This window comes from Adiantum capillus-veneris, chromosome 11 (genome assembly GCF_014529385.1).
Source record: "Adiantum capillus-veneris isolate H3 chromosome 11, ASM1452938v2, whole genome shotgun sequence".
NCBI lineage: Eukaryota > Viridiplantae > Streptophyta > Polypodiopsida > Polypodiales > Pteridaceae > Adiantum > Adiantum capillus-veneris.
This window is the reverse complement of record NC_140941.1, coordinates 114,762,292-114,782,218: the sequence shown is the minus strand read 5'-3', so window position 1 is coordinate 114,782,218 and position 19,927 is coordinate 114,762,292. Positions and strand designations below refer to the sequence as shown.

The window sequence follows — 19,927 nt, the reverse complement described above, 5'->3', positions numbered from 1 at the left end:
ACCTTCCACAGGTTATATGCCAAGGAATGTGTTCGGGACAATGCAAACAGGCATGGGTAACCCTATGTATGCGAACCAACCAGGTTTTTAGGGTGCCTATGTTTAATTGAAAGTGCTTGGAACACAATTTGGTATGGCTGGTTTTTCGCAGCCATACGCCCAAAATGGAGATATGACAGGTAAAACAGGTGCTGCAAGTGCTGGAATGGACAATCGTGGAGCACCATTTTTGCGAGTACTTGTTTATGATAATGTGGCTCCTTTGAGTCAGCCAAAGGATTACAAGAAGGTGGGCAGGGAGTGAAGTTTGAAACTTTCAGAGGAACTGAGGATTAATTGAAGACTTTGACCTTTATACAGTAGTTCGATGCAGCTTATGTTGGAGGAAACTTCACAGAATCTTCAAAGATACGCAAGGTTGCCATTTTCTTGAAAGGGAATGCGCTTCAATGGTGGACCGCATTGTTGAACCAGGGTGAAACCCCAACAACGTGGGTCCAATTCAAACAGCTTTTTGCGCCTGCATGGCTGACAAACACGTTTGAAGTGGATGTGATGACAAAATGGCACGAGTTGAATGCTAAAGAGTGTGCGAATCTGGAAGAGTACAATAAACAGTTGTGGGTTGCACTGTTGCCAGTCACTTCTTCTAGGTTTGTGCCATTGTCAGAATAGATTGAGAAGTACTGTTGTAGATTGCCAAAGAAAATCAAGGATTATTGCACAAAGACTACTGTCATGAATATGTTCTAGTTGATTGAGAATGCAAGAGTGGCCAGTGTTGGGTTAAAGGCCCAAATGGCCCCCTTTGTGTATAGTTTTAAAGGTTATTAACCTTTGGCAAAGTTCACATTGAACTTGGCCACTAACTTTAAATTGGTATACTTTTAATGAAGGGAGTGTGTGAGCCAATTTGCTCACGCTAATAATTCCCCCAATATTGTGTAGCGCTCCTCCTCTCTCTCCTTCTTCGATCTGTAGCGCCCCACCTCTGCAGGTGAGCTCCTTTGCTCCAAGTCCCAAGCCTTGCACATCTTCCCGTGCTCTATCACTTGCACCCACTGCTGCACGCTCATCAATTGGTATCAGAGCCAAATTAGGGTTTGCTCTCAAACCTGCAAACACTGATTTTCAGCAAAGGAGGTCAACTTTCACGCGAGATTTTGCAATTTCATCGCCAAAGGACTCGTCCCCGGACAGTAGAGAGCTCCCGGCAAGTCAAATTGACCTAAAACAGGCTGAAATTAGGTCAAAATCAGCAAATTACAGGTTATGACAGCAAAATACAGGTTTTTCAGGTGTGGGAACATCTTTGCTAGGTCCCCGCTACCCGAAAACATTGAAATTGTCGAAAAACAGGTGTTTTCAGCAAATTTCAGATTTACATAGGTTTTTGCAAGTGTTTTTATGATGCGTCTACATTGGGGAAAGTGCAAATTGATGCAATCTACGCACATTTGACAAGTTTTGACTATGTATGACCATTTGTGGCTCAATTTCGTGCAATTTGATGCTACAAATTGGGGCTTTTTCTCATACATGCTTCTAAAGGCTGTTCGTTAGCCTTATGTATGTTCTGTGAGGCTAAAAACAACTAAAATTGTTGTTTTTGAGCACAAATTTACTCGCTGAAATTTTTGCGCATAAATTTGAGAAATTGTTTTTTGTGCCTAAATCGACCTATTTTGCCTCAAATTGCTCCTGTGACCATTTGGAGCTGTAGTGCACACATCTGTGAGGCTATACTCCGGTTTTTGAGCATTTTGTCCAAAAATTCAGCGTATTAGCTCTCTTATTCGTGCAACTATGGCCTCATCTTCTTCGGATGTGAAGAATCTCTTCGAGATTAGGAGGTTCGATGGAACAGGTTTCGACCTTTGGAAAGACAAGATCGAGGGAATCCTATTTTTTAAGGATTGTGAAGGGGCACTTGAACAGGTAAAGCCACAGAATATTACGGATGAAGCATGGGTTAGCTTGAACAAGAAGGCAGTTACATACATTAAAATGGTCATGACCGATAAGACAGTCATTGATTTGAAAGGTCTCACAACTGCTTTTGATGTGTGGGAGAAGTTAAAGGGGATGTATGAGAATACAACGCCTGTCAACCAAGTGCATTTGATGCGAAAACTCGTTGGTATGCAACTTGATGAGTCCAAGACCGCTGCAGAGCACTTGTCGTTGTTCGTAGGTACTTTGTCGCAGTTTACAGGATTCAGGTTTGCCTCCTTTTGATGATAAGCTGAAAGCTATCTTCTTGCTTCTGACCTTACCTGATTCATGGGAAACATTGGCGGTTTCATTGTCGAATAACCCCAATTTGACCTTTGATGGTGTTAGGGGTTCTATCTTGAATGAAGAAATCAAGAGGAAAGCAAGTGGAGAGGGAGACAATTTTGCCAACATGGTTAGAGGCAGGACAGAGAAGAAGAATGTCTATGCACAAAGGAGTAAGAGTAAGAGTAAGGAAAGGGGAAATGCCAGCAAAGGCAGGAAAGGTCACAAGAAACCCAATTGCAGGTACTACAAAGCCGAGTTAGAACGGAAAAAGAATGGCGGAGACAAAAAGAAAGAGAAGAAGGAAGTCAAGACAGATGCACAGGATAGCTCAAAGGACAAAGAGAAGGCCAATGTGGCTTCTAGTGTTGTGATTGAGGAGCTGTCAGATGTAGAGGACATCTTGTGTGCCACTTTGTCAGATGGTGATGCTTATGACCTTGATGCCTCTCTTAATGTTTATACATAGGATATGCAGATCACCAAGAGTATCTTATTGATGCTTTGTTGACTGTCAATGATGCATTATCCCAGACTTGGATAGTTGATTCTGGTGCTTCATTTCATGTGACTCCTATTAAGGAGTGTTTCTCTACTTTTGATGCAGGCAAGCGTGGCCATGTATACCTTGGAAACAATCATGCATGTTCCATTGAGGCCCGAGGGTATTGACACTGTGCATCTTTCTATAGATGGCACAAATGAGCTTGTCTTGCATGATGTTAGATATGTGCCGGGAATCAAGAAGTGTTTGCTTTCTATTGGTCAGATGGATATGCATGGTTACAACATCTTGTTTGAGAGAGGATCATGGAAAATGACTAAAGGCTCAAGGCTGATTGTAAAGGGCACAAAGAAAGGGACACTTTACTGCATGCATGGAAAGGCCGTGTTGGGCAAGTTTATTGCATTGGCTGAAATTAACTCTCACATGGAGTTGTGGCACAAGAGGCTTGGCCATATGAGCCAAAAGGGCCTTTCTAAGCTTTGTACTTTGAACAAGCTTGACGCTAAAGGCATAAAGCTTGACTTTTGTAATGAATGTCAATATGGCAAGCAAGTAAAGCGTTCTTATTACTCTGGTGTCTCTCGTAAATCTTGTGTGCTTGATCTTGTACATTCTAATGTATGTAGCATGCCCACTAAGTCTATGGGAGGTGCATGCTATTTTGTCTCCTTTGTTGATGATCATTTTAGGAAAATTTGGGTTTATTTTCTTAAGTCTAAGGATGAACCCTTTGCTGCGTTTAAGATTTCATGCATTTGTGACCACCCAAACAGGTAGAAAGCTAAAATGCTTGCGTACGGACAATGGGGGGGAGTTCACAAGTGCTGAATTTAACAAATTTTGTGAAAAATTTGGGCATTAAGAGGGAGCTTACTGTGCCATACAGCCCCTCTTCTAATGGTGTGGTTGAAAGATTTAATAGGACACTTTGTGAGAGGGTGAGATGCATGTTGTCCACAGCTAATCTCTCTCATGGATTTTCGGGAGAAGCTTTAAAAACTCTAGTCCATATATGCAATCGATCCTCTCCCATGTCTTTGAAAGGTGACATCCCTGAAGAGGTTTGGTCTGGCAAGCCTGCTTCATATGATCATTTACGCATTTTTTGGTTGCGAGGCCTTTGTGCATGTTAGACCAGAGTTGAGGAGTAAACTAGATGCCAAGTCCATTGAAGGCCTTTTCATGGGATATGGTGAAGAAGGCGAAATGGGGTACAGGATTTGGTTACCTCAGCTCAAAAGGGTTATACGCAGCCGGGATGTTGTTTTTAATGAGGCAAGGCTGCTTCAAAACAATTGTGCCTCAAAGCATGACCATAAAAGGGTCAAATTTCAGCACGACCAGCCACTTGTTAGGCCTATTCTTGACCCTCAGGATGCACCACATATGGCTGAAAATGTAGATGATCCAGTGGTGTTTGAGCAGAAGATGTTGGGCAACAAATTGAGGCTCCTGAAGGGCATTTGCAGCCACGAAGCAATGCTGAAAATGATGTACAGCAGCCCATTGTTGATGATTTTATCATGCTACCTGATGTAGACCCATTACCGGATAATGTTGATCATTGGGTGAGGTGGTCTACTCGTCAAAGACGGTCTGTGAGTAGATATGATCCCTCTTTGCATTACATTATGTTGACAGATGAGGGAGAGCCTCTTACGTATAAAGAGGCAAAGACATGTGAGCACAGCGACAAGTGGGAGCTTGCTATGTAGGAAGAGATTAAAGCTTTGCATGCTAATCATACTTGGGATATGGTGGAATTGCCCAAAGGAAGGAAAGCTATTCCTAACAAATGGATGTATAAAATCAAGACTGTTGATGCAAAACCCAAGTATAAGGCAAGGCTAGTTGCAAAGGGATATGTTTAAATCAAGGGCATAGACTTTCAGGAAGTGTTCTTTCCTGTTGTGAAGATGACCACTTTGCGTGTATTGTTTGCCATAGTGACTACTCTTGATTTGGAAATGGACCAAATGGATGTACATACCGCTTTCTTGCATGGTGATGTGGAGGAAGAGCTTTACATGAAGCAACCCGAGGGTTTTGTTATTCCTGGCAAGGAACATTTGGTATTTATGCTCAATAGAAGCTTGTATGGGCTGAAACAATCATGTGGACAATGGTACAAGAAGTTTGATCGCTTCATGCTTAAACATGGTTACAAAAGAAGCCATGCAGACCATTGTTTGTATACCAAACCTGATGAGGATGGCAGCCCTATCATTCTTGTGCTCTATGTGGACGATATGTTGATAGTTGCAAAGAAAAGAAGCACTGTTGATGCTCTTAAAGGGCAGTTGAAATCTTCATTTTCAATGAAAGACCTTGGGGCAGCTGAACATATACTTGGAGTGCGTGTTAGAAGGCAAAGGGACCAGCGCATAATGTATTTGTTGCAAGAAAAGTACATTGAAAAGGTGTTGGACAGATTTAACATGGCTGAAGCAAAGCCTCTTGGCGTGCCATTATAGCCATATGTCAAAATCTCCAAGGATGATTGCCCCAAGTCAAAGGAAGAAGCCAATGACATGCAAAGTGTGCCTTACGCTTCAGCTTGTGGTTCACTTATGTATGCTATGGTTGCTACTAGGCCTAACATAGCCCATGCAGTGGGAGTTGTGAGCCGGTTTATGGCTAATCCAAGCAGGTTGCATTGGGATGCAGTGAAGTCCATTATGAGGCAAGGGACTAAAAACAAATGCCTCTGCTATGGTAAAGGACCATTGGAGTTGAAGGGATTTTGTGACTCTGACATGGTTGGTGATGTGGACACACGGAAATCCACAAGTGGCTATGTGTTTACTCTTGCAGGAGGTGCTGTCTCATGGTGTTCTAGATTGCAAAAGATCGTTGCGTTGTCTACTACAGAGGCTGAATATATATTTCAGCCACTAAGGCTTCTAAAGAAGCTATTTGGTTAGCACGTCTATGCAGTGAGTTTGGTTTGCCTGCCAAGGCACCTATGCTTGGTTGTGATAGCCAGAGTGCCATATGTCTTGCAAAGAATGCCATGTTTCATGCACGCACAAAGCATATTGATGTGCGGTATCACTTCATTCGAGAAGTGCTTGAGGATGGCCTTATTACATTGGTTAAGGTCCATACATCACAAAATCCAGCGCATGCTCTCACTAAGTGCTTATCCAAAGCACAACATCAGCTATGCATACAGATTGTGGGAGTCACGTAGCTTAAAGGCGCCATTTATGCCTTTAAGTGGGAGGTTGTTGGGTTAAAGGCCCAAATGGCCCCCTTTGTGTATAGTTTTAAAGGTTATTAACCTTTGGCCAAGTCACATTGAACTTGGCCACTAACTTTAAATTGGTCCTATACTTTTAATAAAGGGAATGTGTGAGCCAATTTGCTCACTCTAATAATTCCCCCAATATCGTGTAGCGCTCCTCCTCTCTCTCCTTCTTCGATCTGTAGCGCCCCATCTCTGCAGGTGAGCTCGTTCGCTCCAAGTCCCAAGCCTTGCACATCTTCCCGTGCTCTATCACTTGCACCCACTGTTGTGCGCTCATCAGCCAGCAATTTGTCGAAGGGAGATTCCGATGGATTTAATAGCCACAAGCAAGTGTCCTAGGGCAAACAATTTTCAGCCAAGGGTAACGTTGCAACAAAGCCTTCTCTGCCTCCCACAAAGAAGCCCTCCAGTGAAGAAGCTGATACGTCTAAGAAGCAGTCTAAATCTTCTTCGGGACAAGAACAAGGACAAAAAAGGCATTTTTCTGACAAAACTTTTGAAGAAAGAAAAACTCTTAGAGAGGCCAAGAAATGCCACATTTGTGAATAGGAAGGACATTTTGCAAATGAATGTCCACAGAAGAAGTCACAGGATAAGGATGACAAGTTATACCATAAAGGGAAGAAGCCAAAACCGAGTGCAAGACTTGTCCCAGATTTGGTTGGAGACCAGCCAAACATAGATGTCACAGAACTGTGCAAAGCGTGGGGCAAAGTTAGAGACTAGACAATGCTTGTTTTCTTTGATCCAGGAGCCCGTGCATTTTATATCACCGCAATTGGCATCAAAGTTGGGCATTCGTGCAGAGGAGATGGGTATGACAGGTGAAGCAGGTTTGGCATGCCTAGGTCATTCAGACCCTGTTACTCCCATTTTGGGGAAGCTTCGTCTGCACATTCAAAGTTATGTGGATGCGGAGGAATTTCATATTATGCCATTTGAGGGCTGTGATGTGTTATTGGGTATCCCATGGTGTTACAGGTTGATGCTATGGTGGATACTTACAACAAAAAGATCACCCTTGTACATAGAGGAAAGACTCATGTCCTTAATGTAATGCTTAAAGGCGAGTCTGTCCCAGTTGTTTTTGCTTCTGCTATTTCATCTGTAATAAAGAACCATCTTTCTGCGTACTTGATCTTTGCAAAAGAAGTACCTGAAGTTGTTTCTAATTTGTCTATCTTAGATAAAGACAGGTTTTTTTGAGTGGTTTCAGTGATTGTTTTTCGGACTTTTTGCTAGGGGAGTTACCTCTTGAGAGATTTGAGGATCATACCATAGATCTTGTGCCAAGTTCTAGTCCACCTAATAGACCACCATACAGGGTTAATGCAACCCAACAGAAAGAGATTATGAGTCTGGTCAACGAGCTTTTAGAGAAGGGACTGATTCAGCCCAGTTCATCTCCTTTTTGTTCGCCTGTACTCCTAGTGCAGAAGAAGGATGGTTCATGGCGCATGTGCATTGACTATCGCGCCTTGAATAAGAATACCATCAAGAATAGGTTCCCCATACCGAGGATAGATGACATTCTTGATCGGCTTGAGGGAGCGTCATTGTTTACAACGATAGACCTAAAGAGTGGTTACCATCATATACACATTAGGCCAGAAGATGTCCATAAGACTGCATTGAGGACAACATTTGGTCTCTATGAGTTTCTTGTCATGCCATTTGGTCTCACAAATGCTCTTGCCACGTTTAATGGAATGGTGGACATAATTTTTAGACCACATAGAAACTTCGTGGGTACCTTCTTTGATGACACGATTCTCTACTCAAAGTCCCAAGAGGAGCATAGGGATCACTTGACCGTAGTTTTCAATGAGTTACCTAAGAACAGGCTACTCATTAATGCGAAGAAGAGTGAATTCTTTTTTGAAGATATTCACTTCCTTGGGCACATTGTTTCAAAAGATGGGGTAGGCATGGATCCCGCCAAAGTGGAAGCAATTAGGTCATGGTCAGACTTGAGTCCGCACATGACATTCGAAGCTTTCTAGGCTTACGTTCCTACTACAGGAGGTTCATCCGAAATTTTACTGAGGTTGCTTCTCCACTCCATGCACTGCAAGCAAAGGGAGTTACTTTCGAGTGGACAGCCAAGGAAATTTTAGCCTTCAAACACTTGAAAGAGAAGTTGACTTCAGATCCGGTAATCATTTTGCCAGATCTTTCGAAACCTTTTGTGGTTCAGTGTGATGCATGTGGCCATAGTCTTCGTGCAGTTCTAATGCAGAATGGTTGAGTGTAGTTGCATATGATTTGGACCCACTTGCATTGATTCCAATGTAATAGGCTTGGACACTCAAGTGTGAATTTTAAGCAACACACGTGAGAGAGTGCAAAACAACTGTAGAGAACTTGAATGGAGTAAGAGAGAGAGAGAGAGAGAGAGAGAGAGAGAGAGAGAGAGAGAGAGAGAGAGAGAGAAGAGGAGAGTCAACACGAAACGGTGGAGTTCTACTTCTTGATGTCCCAAAGATTGCACTCCTTCCGGTATTTCTTCATTATTGATGCTTCACAAGGTACCATGCCCGAGGGTCCTCTCTGTGATTGCTATGAAGCTAATCTGCTAGAGAAGAGGCCTTGCCCTGCTGATAAACGCTTTACATGTGGCCTTTGGCCCAAAAGAAACTCACATGAAAAGCTAAGGGTTCCAAAAACAACCAGACACTAAAAGCTAGCACCACTTGCTCTCAACGCAAAACGTGGGCATGTCCGCACGACTCTGCCACGGTAGCACTTTTTTGCGTCTTACGGGGTTTCCGTACAGCCTTGCCAGGCCAACACTTTGCGCAAGTTATTTTGGGGGTTCTCTTCTTTTAACTTTAGGGTTTTAGGCACCTCGGCCATTATCTGTAAGTTAGAGGGGGTTACCCTAACCCCTCTGGTCTTCTCGGCCAACCTTTTTAAGTTGGGCATGCCACGTCAAAAACTTTGGTCTTTCCCCCTCTTGAAAGAATAGTAATCACCATTGATTACGCCTGCAAAACAGACAAAGGACAAAAACCAGCTCTATAGACACCGACTCTAAGTACACATACACTAGATTGCACACATCTAGCATTTGCACAAAGACGATAGTCACTTAACATTCACATCATTATCCCCCGTTGAGATTTCAAATGAGAATCATGATCATTGTTGTAACAGACTTGGACACCCCAACTCGAGATTCTACCGCGACAAAGCAGAGATTCACTTCAAAAATACTGCACAACTTTAAATCACAGTTCAAAAGAGAGTCGACATTGCCCGAGTAGTTTCGTGCCAAGAGGTATTGGCCCCAAAGACTGGCGCTCCTTTCGGTATTTCTTTTTACATTAATCTTGGTGCAAAGTACAAGGGAGTCTGTTGGGACTCACGCTCAGACTTTGCGTCCAGATGCTCTGAGTGATGAGGGCCCAACAAACTTATTTATTCTTACAAGGGATGCCCAAAAGCAGAGCCCCAAAATCAATTAAAAATAACTCAAAAGATAACTGTCCCAAAAGCTTCTCCAAATTAAAGCATTATGCCCAAAAGTTGGCCAACGTAATTCGGAATTCCGTACGGCATAGTTACATGGGACGGCGGGTCGGGGTCGGGGTCGGGGTAGGGGACGGGACGACAAAAGTCAGGAAATGGGGACGGGGGTCGGAACGGCAAAAAAAAAAAGAGAGTTTTTTTGGCATTTTTTGACCTACACACATGCCACACACATAGAGCATCACTTTGACCATAAATTTATACTAAATAGACCAAAGAACACGAGTCATATAGGCGGAAATGTGCTAATAAAGCATCGAGGATCGATGGATACAAAATGAGAAGTGCATGCCACAAGGGCTCAAGAGTCAAAAAGCCTAAAGGACTTAGGACAAGCCCGAGGCCTCAAGGATAACAAAAAGTACAAAGGGCTATGTAGTAGGTAGAGTCGTAGACTCAAGAGTCTAGACTCGAGAGTCGAGTGATCAATGATCATCAAACTCAAGAAGTGCTCGCATGTTGAATCTCCATATCGTCGTCGTAGTCGAGTTCGTCAGCGACGTATGAGGGCTCGGGAGGCTCACATTGAGGCTCGAAGTCCTCCTCTAGCTCCTCCAAAAGAGCATCGGCCATAGATGGATTCTCTTGTGCCATCTCCCACTCAGTGAAGGGATCTGCCTTGTGTGACGCTCTTGTCAAGCATGCGCAAGTTAGGGCTCACAAACACCAAATCATTGGCCCTCTGAACCCCAAGGCGATTCCTCTTCTTAGAGGCAATGTGGCTGTACACACTCCATAGTTGCTCCAAGCAACTAGTGGTACATGCTTGGCTAAGGACACGAACAGCCAAGCGCTGTAAATGTGGGCCATCTCCTCCATAGTCCTCCCACCACAAAACCGAGCCAATCTTGTTGCGATCAAGCTGTGCATCTATACATCCATAGGAGCCTTTCTTTTGCCTGTAGTTGAGTAGCTCGTCTCTAATCTTGCGCCTAATGTCACTGCTAGGCTCAAGGCGCTCCAATGCAAGCCGCTATCCTTTGCTCACCTCCTTGTTGGTCTCTTGACGCCTTCCCTGAAACTCAGGGTCAAGCACATAAGCTGCCGCATGAAGTGGAGAGTAGTATCCATTCCACCTCGACTCACACAAGCCATGAATCTCCGCATGCTGAACAGGGTCAGACACAAGCTTCTCAAGTGCCTCTATCATCCGATCCATGGCTTCATAGACTTTGCCAATGCATGGCTGCAAGCCATCCACCACTCGAAGTAGGTGTAGAATAGGCTTGACCATGGCGTCAAGAGTCTTCACCTTCTCCCACCAAGCGGCATCGTCGGCCCATTCTCGGCATTTCAATCCTGTTGTGCTGATGTAGACTCCGGCATGGCCTGGAACTCATCACTGAGAAAGAGGCCCCTTAAGGCTCCGCCACATGTAGACAAGCGGCCTAGCATAAGCCAATTGAATGCAAATCTTGTCTCTGAATATTTGAGCAAGGACAAGTGGCTCCTCTTTGAGAATTCATGGCGCACTTTTTGATGGTTGAGCACAAAGGAGACAATTCGAGAGGCGTCACCAATGGTGGGTGAAATCCATGACAAGTTCCCTATGTCCTTGAGGAGGTTATTGAGGCAATGCGTCATGCAAAATGTGACATGGATGCTGGGATACATGCCCTCAATGATAGCCCAGGCTGCCCTATTTGACGCCTCTCCATCTGCAACCATACAAAGGACATTCTCCGGGCCAGTGATCTCTATGGTGCTTGTCCACTCTGCAGCAAGCATCTCGGCGGCCTTGCCACTATCGGATGCATCATGTGACTCCACAAAGTACATCTCCCCCCGAGAGTAGGGCACCACCTCGTGGATGGACTGCTTGCGGGTGTGGCTCCATCCATCTACAAGGAGAGAGACGCCATTGGTCTCCCACAAATCCTTTGTTGCTTGGGCCGCTTGCTCCACAACAAGCTTCTCTTTGTCAAGGAGGGTGGTGCGAAGCCTCTCCGATGAAGATGGCACATAAGAGGAGCCATATTCTCCTATTTTCGTAACCATGGTTCGAAAGTATGGAGACCTATCCACACATAATAGAGCATGTTGTGTTAGTATGGAGAGTCGAGAGTCGAGAAGTTATAACCCATTATGAATACAAAATGGAAGATTGCAATGTGCATATGCCAAGGGAAACTCACCGCGAAGCATGGAAGGCAATGTGGTCGTGGAAGAAGAATCGGGCAACCGACCTATCCACCTCTTCCTTCAATTTAGGATTCCAATTTTCGTTGAGAGTGCTTTGGCGATGCGGAACGGAAGAGGACGGTGTAGATGCATGGCTCTTGAAGCTTCGAGAGATGTCGTCAAGGTTGGCTTCCCTTTGCTCTCGCGGTGTCGCCGTGGCAGAGGGATCAACGGCAACAAAACGGCCCCTCTTGGCCGCTTCCGCAACCTCATACACCGTGAGCTTCTCAAGAAGATCCAACCTCTTCTCGGGAGCTACATGAGGGCAAAAATTCACCTCGCGACCGGGTTCATGAAGAAGATGGGCTCGCACTTTGTTTGAACCACCCGTTCTCTTGTATGGGCATAGCTTGCATGTCCATGGTCTTGCACCGCCACCTTTGCCACGCGTGCTAAAGTCGACTTCATCCCACCACGACCCCGTTTGCACGGCGGGCCTCCTTCGAGAAGAACCGGCTTGAGAAGTGGAGTTGGCTTGAGATGACATGATGGTGGAGAGACTCGAGAGAGTAGAGCTTAGAAGTTAGAGGAGTTAGAGGAGAGCTTGTGTGGAGAGAGAGTAGAGGAGAGCTTCAAAGTGGGTAGAAGAGGGAGAGAGTGGAGACTCAAGGGTAGAGTGTAGAGCGTACGGGCCATGGCGCGTAGTCATGCTTGAGCCTTGAGCAATAAGGCTATGAGTAGAGAGGAGAGCTTGAGCCTTGAGGGAATAAGTATTAAGAGGCCCAAGGGGGCTTTTATAGCCTCCCAAGGGCCAAGCCCCCCCAAAATATGGCAGTTGGGTTGCAAACAGCCGTTTAAAATGGTCATAAACGGCTATTTTTATCCGCCTGAAAACTGCCGTTCCGGTCCGACCCGGTCCGTCCCCATCCGTCCCCGTCCGTCCCCCTGCGACCCGCCCGATCCGGCCAGAAATCTGACCGTCCCAAGGCGTCCCCGTCCGTTCCCGGCCTAGTTACGGCCGTCCCCCGGCCCTAGGGCCCGTCCCTTCCGTCCCTTGTAACTATGCCGTACGGCCTGTCAGCGCAAAAAGTTGAGCGTCCGTACTGTTGTCCGTGCAGCCTGCTACATCAGCATGTCAGCGCGTTTTGCAGTGGATTTTCCGTTGGTTGCCACGTCAGCTTGTCGGTGCATCTCAGGCAGCAGGGTGTGAGTGTATGTCCGGAGGCCAGCCACGTCACCAGTTTGTGACAATTGTAACTTATCTAGTAACCACATCCAGATTGTGCTGATCTTTTCATGGATGCCTTGGTCTACTAAAGTTCGTTACTATTGGTTTCACATCAATCGTTAGGTGAATAGATAAAATGCTGCAGCTGTTTCATCTTTTTGACACGTACTCAAACAATACACACATGAGAGAGCACATGTAACAAGTTCATTCCCATTTCAATGTACATCTTTTCATAAAGTCATTCAGTAGAACACTGTCAACCTGTCAGTATTCCTCAAATCTCAGAGAGATTAGTGACTTTATTCCCATCGAGGTAATCTGTGACGAAGGAGTGGAGTGGCTCCCCTCTTGTGTAGTGTGCACCACACCAGATTCGACCTGCTGATTCATCGATAACTTTCGGGATAGTTGGTGCTAAACCAAAAGCCTCAAGGTAAAGCTCTAGTATTTAAGGAGAATCTTCCAAGTCGTTGTCCTCCATCCACTTGGCATCAAGAGCTGGATAGTTCATGAACTTGACCAAATATCGGCAGAGTAGCTTACCTTTCACTTTCCTTTCCTTCTGGGCTAGGATGCGTTCTAGAATGAGAATCTGTTCCGTCTCTTCCACTTCTTGTTGCTCATCTGGTTCTCTGTCCATTGGTAGTTCTCCTTCGAAAGGTCTTAATCTTCCAAGTATCTGGTAAGGTCAATCGAAAGGATACATCATTGATCTTTTCTTGTACCTGGAAGGGCCCATAATATCGCATACTAAGCTTTGGGTAAAGCCTCTCCTTACCATTAATCTTATGTAGGCATGCTTTCTCAAATCGGAGTAGCACCCAATCATTCTTCTTCAATTGCAAGTCATGTCGATGCTTTCTGCTACCTTCTTATGCCGTGCTTGAGACTTCTGCAAGCCTCCCTTACCTTGGAAAAAGTAGTATCTAGATCTTCAATCTTGCGTGTACTGATCTGCTTTCAAAATCTTACTTTTAGTGCTTAGAATCGGTGGAACCTTTTTGACAACCTCGACAATCTCAAATGGTGCCTTCCCTGTAGAACTCTTGGTATGCAGTTGCTGAGTTAGTTTTTGGTGGGAGTGCCCATCTTTCAGCAGCCGCTGTCATTCAGTCTTACCTTTGTCGGGGCACTTTTTACTCTCTTTCAGAGAGGTTTTCCCCCCTGGCTTTTCAGTTTTTCGTCAGTTCTGCCTATGTGGCTAGTTGTACTCAGTTTATTATATTAGATGTCACCTTCGTGGCTGCTTTGTAAACAGTTTTGTACTTGCCCTCAGAATTGGCACCTTTTGGGCATTGTGAGGAATTTTTCAAGTAATAGAAATCAGCCCCTTTTCCTTGCAAGACGCACAACAAATAGAAGCAGTAGAAAGAGTATCATCAGTGCTGGTATGGTACTTGATGTGTTAAATCACCTCTGTAGATAAGAGTTGCTAGTGCCCGGGTATCTTTACATAGCCCAACCCTCACACCCTAAGGTTCGTCCCTAGGGGTAGTTTCTCTCATATCGCGTCATCTGAGCCATGTTTGCCCCGCCTATGGTGCAGGCTTGGTGCCCACCCTGGTGTGTGGTTCAAGAGCTTTCTGTCACATCGTAGAGTGCAGCAATAGTTTTTACTTTTCGCCTAATCAATTTGACGTTTTCAATTGGAAATGGATCAGCCTGGCAGAATTTAACATTTAATTCTCTTTCAGTGAGATCCTTCACCGTGTCCTCAGATTTGGAGCAATGTTCACAGATGAGACACTGACATGACAAATTTAAACCCTAAATTTTTGTCCCAATGCTTTCATTGTGTGTAAGGTGTTTCTCAAAGGTGTTGCCTCTTACGTCAAGAGATACTGGGGCTGTTCGAACATTTGATGAAGTTTTTTGGTCGTGAAATGCAGTTCTTGGATAGTTTTCGTTCAATGCAAAGCTCTTTCATTGTGTCTGTTTTCTTGCAGGTAAGCTTTTTGAAATTGGAACCACTGGCATCAGCAGTCTGAAAGGGCATAGTAAGCACAGGACAGCCTGTCTGAACATGTTTGTGGATATGTATGGGCACATGCCTCTTGTGCCAAGCAACGTCAAGGCTATGGATGCACGATCCATGTGGTTCTGGTGACGACGGGCTCACATGCTTGTATGCATCATTTCTTATTGTTTTGAGGAAACAAATGGTTCGCATTCTTCGTACTGCTGTATCATAATCCTTCTAGGGGAAAAATTTTGGCCTTGTGCATAAGAATTAGAGAAATTTTTCTTGGCTGTTAAATTAGTTCGTTAACAGTGATGTCATGCTCTCTATCATACCACAGTGTGTTGGTAAAGGAACATAATGCTGGAATATGCTTGTCTACACTTCGATCAGCTACACCTGTGTAAGATTCATTTGGCTACAGCATTTTGACAATATCAAAGAGTACTTCGCCGTATGTTAAGGAGTGGCCTTCTAACAGCATATCTGAATCCAGTTATATCATCAAGCGAGCGATAAAAGTAAAGCTCGGCTCAATTTGTATGACGTAGAAGCTCATGGGCTAGCTTTATGCTCTGGCATCTTCTTAATGCAAGTTGATTTTTCTGCTCGACACTCAGTGATATGACATGATGCAACAGCCACTGCGACTTGAAAACGAGTTTTGTTCTATGTTTGTTTGAAATGTCACAAGGTGGGTGTGTGAAATAATTGAGCGTTCATTTGTCTAAGGGTTATTTTGCACATACAGTTTCTCTTTCAGCTAGCGTACCTGTCGTCCGGGCTCAGTTTCCTGTTACCTTTGGGGTATCAGTGGCACTTGATATGCGTTCTGTCGAACTATAAGACCGGGTTCGGAGGCATCTAAGGAGCTTGTGTTGTACCTCCGCTCTCCGTGTTCACAAGGTGCAGCAGGTCTCAGTAGTTAAATAAAGAATTGAGAGCGTTTGGATCGGCCACTGTCAGTCAGTGAAGAGTAGCAGTCCATGTTTTTTGCTACCTAGCTCTTCGCAGCGGCCTGTTTCTTGGGGGGGGGGGGGGGGAGACTGTTCGCTGCTTCTGTGTCCCCAATTCCTTAGCACACATCTCTCCCCCCCTTTGCTGGTTAGAAACTCACAAATGATCGGTTATTGTCGGTGACCCTTGGAAAATGTAGCTAATTGCCTGCGTGCATTGTCACAAATGTTGTGCCTCATTGTCAGTCCCATATATGATCTCAGTTAGCCTGGTAAATATCTTGGCTATTTGCGGCTACCTCCGTAGTGCAGCAGTATCCAATTATTTGCCTTCCGTTTTTAAGGGTGCTTTCTCAAAACCTGGCTGAAGTACTTGAATTGGGACTGGGGAGGGAGAGTATCTTTTGGCAATCTTCAAAAGGACGTAATGCTTTATAAGAGGGGTAGCTAAACATGGAGTGTAACATGAAGGGAAAGTCCACCATGTGGCCAAAAAAGGAGCAACATGAGGTCGCACGGTAGGAGCACAGCTGTGAACTAAGGAGGGGAGAGTTAGGGTTTTATACCTAATTGATATCTGGCGTTCAGATTGGTTGAGAACCGTTCGAGATTCGAAATGTGAACTGTTATGTGAGATGTGAACAATTGTGCTCGTGTCTACTCTGAGTGCTTTCTAAGCATATTTGTGCACATGTACGTCGCGTTTTAATGGTATGGTCATAGGGTTGTACTACGAAGGTTGTAAGCTTAACACCCTAGAGGTCTCAGTGGCGTCTGTGGATGGGTGTTATGAGGTGCAGCTATAGAGCATTTGTTAGCGTTGATCGTGAAGTATTTACTGACAGATGAATCATTGAACTAGTGGTGATGGCAGTTACATTTGAAAACAGAAATCATCGATAGGGAATATTTTTGGATTATCATAAATGAAAGCAAGATACGCGCGGGGGGGGGGGGGGGACCTCCAAGTATTTCATGTATGATATGTTCCATGTTAGTCAATGCAAACAGGGTATTAAAAATCCAACGCTACTTTGGATTCGACATTATAATCCTCATCATACTCTCTCTGGTAATTGGCAACTGCACAAAGTGGTGGTCCACACTGCTAACGAGGTGAGGACCAGCTTCTGCCCTGCCCTATTGAGTTATCTCATCAAGCTCTTGATCTTGCAATGGCTCTAAAACCGATACTTGTTCGAACACCCAGAGCACGCTCCTAGTCGGCGGGTGGGCATCGTTGTCCTTCAAATTTTGGAAGATATTGTGGATTTTTTATAATTTAGTGTATTTTTTGAAGGCACTTCAAAATGGGCAAAGTATCCAGAAACAGAAAAATGCCCATAGAAAAGCAACCCTGATCCAAAGCCCACCGAGACAGAAATTTTTAACATATTGATGTTCTCAAAGAAGGATGCAGCTCATAAGTAGTACTATCACTACCCCACCTACTATGCACCGCACACATTTAAAGCTCAAGTATGTCTTTATCCTTCACCACCTTGAGGATATGATGGATGAGGAAAGTCCGTGTGAGCTAGGAAAGTTCAAGTAGAGAAGAAGTCCATGTGCAGCATTCACCAAAGATTAAGATGCGAGGGGAGAGTATGTTTTTGAATGGCCTGGGCAACAAGTGCACAATGCTAAAATCTGACGTTAAATCGTCAATTTTTTTTGTGGGCTGGTTTGCTGAAGAAAGGTCCAAGACAAAAGAACGTAGGCCGGTACTAAGCATCTGGTGAATCAACTTGTGCGTCTGTCATTAGGAGGGTTTTTTTTAGAAATCCCGTTCCGTAGGTATGTGGGATAAAATAGGATACTCATCGATGAAGGGGATTACATTAGGATGCTCATCTAATTTAGTAAACACAAACATGCTATTGTACTGAAAATGTGATGGTAGTATGTAACCATGTTTTTCCAAAACAGTAGTGGCATATATTGACTTGAGGATGTGAAGAATATGTTGGAATAACTTTTCTTCATGGTCAAGAATGTCAAGGTTGCTTTTTGGCGGGCATTTAATCCGTGTTTTTACGGGTGATTGTGAGCCACCCTTTGAAAAGTACATTAGATTGTCAAAAAATAATAGAATCCTACAAATTTGAAAAGTGAGGGTGCCTGTAAAAGATAAAACTCTAGTCAAGATGACAAATAAAAGAATTGTACTGCATTCCACTCGAGCTGCCCAATACAAAATTCTCTATTTTTTGTTGTTTCTATATGTATAATACAATTTTAACATTTGATATTGGCCCAATCTAGTTACGTCTAAAACGAATTATAAGCCAGCAACCCTCTTCCTACCGACAAAGTAAGAGATTTGAGGAAAAGCTAGTGCCATTTGTTAAAGCTATAGTAAGGTCTTGCACTCTCTTCACAGTATTGAGAAATTGTCAAAAGTTCACACAACAAGAATGTCTACATGAAAGAAAAGAAGTAAATGTATGATTTTACCCAAAAACTACAAATTAAAATGCGAGAGTTTGAGAGAGTAAGATCTCAAAAGATTTCTCTCTACTTGCACACTACATAATATTACTTTGTGTTTTGGATACTTGAGCATCTCTTGAGTAATTTTGTGGGCATTTACCTCATTTCTATCAAAGTCGACGATGCAAAAGCGTAGAGACCAAGGGGAGTGCGCAAAAGAGAGAGAGAGAGAGAGAGAGAACCTTGGCAATGAATAACTGAATGTGTAACAATGGATGAAAGGGGTTGCTTGTATAGCAATCCCAGTAAATTGCCTTACCCAAGACTTTGACAAATAAGTAAAATAAATACCTAAAAGCCAAACTAAATAATGGGATCGCATTGGGCAGTTCACTTGAGATGCCAAAACTTTAACACCCTCTCTGCAACTCATAGTAGAGTCGATGAAGAAACTACCATGGACACCCCAATAGAAGGCCTTGGACTACTGGATACACCTCCGTGTTGCTCCCTCAACTTTGTACCTGAAGGTAATGCAATCTTGAGCATCGGTTACCTTTGTAGAAGCTACTATGGACATCCAATAGAAGGCCTTGGACTACTGAATACACCTTGGTGTTGCTCTCCTCAACTTTGTACCTGAAAGTAATGCCATCTTGAGCATCGGTTACCTTTGTCGAACTTTGTAATCTAGACCATACTACGTTCAATAATCCCCATTCGTGAATTGTGAACACATCACGTCCAAAATATAAAATTCTAAGATAATGAATCGTGGAACACATTTTGGCCAAGGAAACGTCTGATGGGTTCCCTACCAGATGCATGTACATTGTACTCCGACCTACAGGTCCAAACAGTAATAACTTGAATTCCAACACAAGGGTCCAAATTAATTATAGGGAGCATTGCTTGCCTCCCTTTGCCACTCACAAGCCTCTCTCTGGCTATAGGTAGAAAGCTGACATCGAGGCCACTGCCACGTGTGCCATGTCTATCTCCTCTGCCAATTTTTTAATTACTGTAATCTCTGTCCAGCTTGCCTTTATCCTTCTCTTCTTGTGAGTTCCTGCTTTTGCTATTGTCTTCAAACTCTCGAGCCAAACAAAGCGTCGAGTCACATTCATGACAACTGAGGTCGTACCTCGTGGGTACCAAGGCAGCTAATTAAGTACTGGTACTGCCATCCTTGTCCAACTGACCTTTGCCACTGTCCTCTAGCAAACTCCTCCATTTGCTTTTGACTTCACAAACTCGAACAAACAATTTTTCGGATTCCTTGAGAACTGTGCCGGTGCATAGGCCACTAAATGGATGGTTGACGATCCGTTATGCATAGCTTTTGGTTGGTTTTGGTCAATGTCTTCGCGAGTACTCAAGCAAGGGGAAACCATTTTGAAGTTGCAAGAATTAGAAACTTGTACTCCTCGCACTCCAAGGGCCATCGTACTAATCCCAAGCAATTCTGCTCCACTGACATTCTCAAAACGCTCCAAAGGCAATTCAATTCCACTGCAAAAAGAACTCCACATGCAATGGGCTCCACACAATCTACTATCCTTCTTTAAAATCCGAAACTTTGTCAAGATAGCCGCTTTGCACGTTTGGCCTATGGTAGGCCTCGAACAAATTCAAAGCTCCACAATAAACTGTGCAT

The 19,927-nt window shown here is 44.1% G+C and overlaps 1 protein-coding gene across 2 annotated transcripts in view; it reads left to right on the top strand.

The window, feature by feature from the left end:
* Positions 1 to 15,494, top strand: part of LOC147447869 (glycosylinositol phosphorylceramide mannosyl transferase 1-like) — a 35,630-nt gene extending 20,136 nt beyond the window's left edge. For both annotated transcript variants that reach the window (XM_086523754.1, XM_086523753.1), the window contains one exon: positions 14,868 to 15,494. In XM_086523754.1, the coding sequence (XP_086379880.1) occupies positions 14,868 to 15,028 (161 nt within the window). In that variant the 3' untranslated portion in view covers positions 15,029 to 15,494. The remainder of the gene's footprint in view (positions 1 to 14,867) is intronic.
* The last annotated feature ends 4,433 nt before the right edge of the window (positions 15,495 to 19,927 follow it).